The 4,813-nt window shown below is 35.9% G+C and overlaps 1 protein-coding gene across 1 annotated transcript; it reads right to left on the bottom strand.

Moving 5' to 3' along the window:
* Window positions 1–465: 465 nt before the first annotated feature.
* Window positions 466–1,853, bottom strand: LOC143863424 (uncharacterized). Its single transcript, XM_077374087.1, has 3 exons — window positions 1,361–1,853; window positions 1,072–1,266; window positions 466–971 (listed from the first exon to the last, which is right to left on the bottom strand). Exons 1-3 carry the CDS (start codon window positions 1,851–1,853, stop codon window positions 466–468), a joined length of 1,194 nt encoding a protein of 397 aa, XP_077230202.1.
* Window positions 1,854–4,813: the final 2,960 nt, after the last annotated feature.

Below are 4,813 nucleotides of genomic sequence, written 5' to 3'. Positions count from 1 at the left end.
ATTAGGCATCCATTTGGCTTTCAACATACTTCTAGCCAATTTCATAATCTTTCGATTCTTCCTTTCAGCAACCTCATTTTGTTGAGGTGTATACCGAGTGGTAAGTTGATGCCAAATCCCATTCTCTTTCAAGAAATTCTCAAACTCATGAGAAACATATTCACCACCTCTATCGAAACGCAAAGTTTTCAGCATAAAACCACTTTGCTTTTCAACCAAGCTCTTAAAAATTTTAAAGCATCAAAAGACTTCCAATTTTTCTTTAAGAAAATAAACCTATGTCTTTCTACTATAATCATCAATGAAGGTGAGAAAATATCGATTACCTCCAATTAATGTTGTTTGCATAGGCCCGCATAAATCCGAATGCATTAGCTCAAGAGGATTTGATGCCCTTCAAGCCTTTCCAACGGGAACAGATTCTCTTTGATGCTTTCCAAGTGCACATCCTTCACATACTTGATCTTAGCGGTTGATGTTCGGCATGCCTCTCACCATATGCTTCTTGTTCATTAGAGATAAAGTGATAAAGCTCAAGTGAGCATAGCGAAGATGCCATAGCCATGACATATCTTTGACAATGGTGTTGAAACAAGGAAGACCTTCACTTTGAAACTTTAGAGGAAACATCTTGTTTTGAGTCATTCTCACCTTGGCTATGAGAACATGCTTTTTGTCTTTGATTTCACATACATCTTCCTTGAAATGAACATCATGCCCTTTCATTAGAAGTTGCCCAACACTCAAGAGATTATGCTTTAGACCAGGAACATAGAAAACATTGGAGATGCGCTTGACGCCATTCTTTGTTTGAACGAGAATATCACCACTTCCCATTACGGAAAGCCTCTTGTCATCACCCGTTTGAACTTCACTTTGGAGAGATTCATCCAACTTTACAAACATGCCTTTGTTGCCGGTCATGTGGTTACTACAACCACTATCAAGATACCACGTCTCATCAAATGCCACTTCTTGCACATTACAAGCAAGAAAAAGTGTGTCATCTTCTTTACTTTCATCCTTCTCATGATAAAACTAGATTCTTCCGCCAACTTATTTTTACAATACTCCATGGTATGAACATATTTCTTGCAATGATAACATTGAATTTGGGATACAGGTCTTCTTCTCCCTCTTCCTCTTGTAGAATGACCACTTTCGTCCTTTTCATTTTCTTGCTTTCTTCCTCCAACATTTCACCCTCTTCCACGAAAAGAATTCCTTCATCTTCCTCTTCCTCTTCCTCTTTCTCTAGAGTCACCCCTAAAAGAGACTTGAGTTTGAAAAGCTTGTTCTAGAGGAGAAGAATTAAATTGCTTCATTCGTAGTTCATGGGATTGGAGCAATCCCAACAAACTTTCTAAGGATAAATAAGCTAAATCCTTTGATTCTTCAATTGCAACAACAATATACTCAAATTTTCGAGTCAAATGTCTAAGTATTTTCTCCACAATCCTTCGATCTTGAATATATTCACCATTTACTCTCAATTGATTCACAAGAGAAATAACACGATTGTAAAAATCTTCAACTGCTTCCGAATCCTTCATCCTTAATGCATCAAACTCACATCTAAGGGTTTGTAATCTTACCAACTTTACTTTGTCTTCTCCTTTGTATGATGTATAGAGTGTATCGCATGCTTCTTTTGCCGAAGTCACTAATAAAATTCGTTCAAAGATGACTCCATCTACCGCTTGATAGATAAAGAACAAAGCCTTCTTGTCCTTCTTTCGATTGTCTTTCAACTCATTGAGTTGTTGTGGAGTGAGAGCCACTTGATCCTCCGGTTCTTCAACGTCATTCTCAACAATATCACATAGATCTTGAGATCCATATAAAACCTTCATTTGAATGCTCCATTGGTTGTAATTCTTTCTATTGAATCGAGGAAGTTGAGGTTGTAACAACCCTTCAAATTTCACTAAAAAACTTACATATGAAGAAGATACATGGTCTAAAATATGGCATACATTCCAAATCCAGGATTAACTTTTCTTAATTACTATTAGCTTTCCTAAGCACAACTAACACACTATCACAGGAAAAAATAAAAGCATTTCATAATTCCAAAAAGTGGTCAAGACTTGTCTTCCAAGCTTCCAAGAAAGTAAGTAACTTAAGTCCCAAGAAAGTAACTTAAGTCCAAAGAAAGTGAGTAACTTGAGTCCCAAGAAAGTAAGTAACTTGAGTCCCAAGAAAGTCAAGTTGATAGATGATAAAGATCTAGTAGTCAAGATTAATTTCCAACACATCTGAGTTTTAATTCTATAAACTTATGATTTCTTTCGGCCAATTTCAGTTTAGAATTCCTTCACAAGAGTGCTAGGGATTACTGACACCGTCAAACAAAATCTTCATAGGGCTTCTTGAAAAGTTTTGAAAAGAGTGTGCATCTCTATACAAATTACAAGGGTGGTTCCCATTGCTTGTGGGATTGTAACTAACAAAAAACACAAGAAAACAAAGACAAAAGATACTCCTTGATTGAAGGATGAGGTATACATAGCAAGATCAAGCAATTTGATTCGATATATCTATTCCAATACTTCTCCACAAGTTGTAGTGCGGATGTTCAGAACACCCAACTTGGTAACGAGAGAGAGAGAGAGAGAGAGAGAGAGAGAGAGAGAGAGAGAGAGAGAGAGAGAGAGAGAGAGAGAGAGAGAGAGAGAGAGAGAGAGAGATTTGGGTATTAGGCGTAGAAGACAGAAAAGTATCCTATGAGGATTTTGGGGAAGAATCCAATACGGTTTGCTTATGTTTTCTAATGCCACAACCAGGGAATGTGAGAAAGAGAGTGAGTAATTTAGGTACTAGGTGTAGACGACAGAGAAGTATCCTAGGAGAATTTGCGTGAAGAATCCTATATGGTTTTGTTATCTTTTCTAATATCACATACTATTCAGTGAGAAGATTCATTTAATTCCGCAGTCAATAGAGTTAGTATTGAGAAAATTGTGTGGAAGAGAACCCCATCAAGAGAAATTGTGCTACAAAATTGACTTGTGATTAATTGATGTTGGTGTGAATTGATCAACAGTTAGATGGTCGACCAGTGGAAGAGAAAGTTGATTGATTGCTTTAAATGAGTAATAAAGTTTTAAAACAATCATCTTTAAAAGATGACTTAAACTTGAGGTCGAACTTCCGAAGGTTGTTAATACCCATTCAATAAGAGACAAGATGGGGATTGTCGGTGACCCATAATTAGGCTAGCAATATGAGCAAAGGAAGAAGTAGAAAGTTATTGTTCGTGACACAAATTTTGATGCGGACATAGCCTATCCTAAGTAATAAAGGGACCTTTTATTTTAATTATAGAGTTTTAAATGAGTCATTTAGAAAGTTATGAATTATAGTTGTATAGTAAGTTTTCTTTTTCTTTATGTTTCACTTAAGTCTCATAAGTGGATTAAAATAAAAGAGGACACACTCTATGATGATGACAAAACTAACAAATATGCATATTGCTTGCAACAAGTCCCTTATTCTTCATCTTGTAATTTTGTAATCTTATTTTTAGCTTTTTTATGCATCAAAACCTGTTCATTTGTCTTGATTTTGGTGCCATTAGAAAGGTTTTTGGATTACGTATCTAACGAGCTCAAGATCACACGATTTAGACGTGATTTGACGAAGCTATGGACGATTTTGTGATACATATCTATTACGAGATTTCTATTTTAGGGTTATCTTTGTCAAATATTTAACTTTTATTTAAGTTACTTTAGATGGATGATTGAGATTACTTATTAAGGTCTTTAGTTAGCTTTTAGGGTTTCTTTCTTTGGGTTTTATCCATCATTACAATATAATGACACTAGAAATGAAAAGATAGATTTGAATATAGTAAGTTTTTGGAGCATCCTTTATGAAGAGAGCCTTGGCTCTTTCATGTAGTTGAAAGAGCTTGGTTCCTTCACATGTCATATTGGAGTTTTCTCCAAAACTATAGTAAGGGTTTTTAAACTCACGAGTTGATTTAGTTGCTCCTTATGTGATCTCCATTTTCTATTGTAGCTCAATGGTCTTGCATCAATTGGCATTCAAGCACTTGACATCTCTGCACCATTGTTGCATCAAATTTCACCCAACCTGATCTAGCCATGGAGAACAAAGGTTTTTCGGTTACTTATCTAACGATCCCATGATCACGCGATTTGTACGTGATTTGATGAAGTTTTGGATGACTTATGGTCATGGAATATGTCTATTAAGAGATTTCTATTTTATTGTTATTTTTATCAAGTTTTTAACTTTAATTTAGGTTACTTTATATAGACAACTGAGATTAATCATTTATGTCTTAAAATAGCATCTAGGGTTTCTTTTTTGAAGTGAGGGTGGGTTGGGTTGGCCATCTAATGTAATGACACGAGGAAATAAAAGATAAATTTGAATAAAGTAAATTTTTGGAACATCTTTTGTGAAGAGAGCGTTGGATCTTTCATGTAGTTGAAAGATCTTCGCTCATTCACGTGTCATATTAGAGTTTTCTCCAAAGCCGTGGTATGAGTTTTCAAACCCCCATGAGTTGATTTAGTTGCTCCTTGTGTGATCTCTATTTTTTATTGTTGGTCAACGGTCCTACATCAATTAGTATCAGAGCACATGATTTCTCCACAACATGCACGGCATGATGAAGTCGATGAGCGTTAATCTAGTCATGGATCGAGAATGAACAACTCCAACATGAAGTGGAGACTTTCACACATAGTTAGCACTACTCGAAGCCTGCATTCATGAGGAAGATACATATTGATCTACGAGTGCCCTTTCCATGGCTAATCACCTTATAGGGGATCAC

The sequence above is a fragment of the Tasmannia lanceolata genome, unplaced genomic scaffold, assembly GCF_043159265.1.
Source record: "Tasmannia lanceolata isolate RefF3 unplaced genomic scaffold, GAP_Taslan_0.1 ptg000044l, whole genome shotgun sequence".
NCBI classification, from domain to species: Eukaryota; Viridiplantae; Streptophyta; class Magnoliopsida; order Canellales; family Winteraceae; genus Tasmannia; species Tasmannia lanceolata.
Note: the sequence above shows the minus strand (reverse complement) of the source record. Positions and strands in the feature narration are given on the sequence as shown.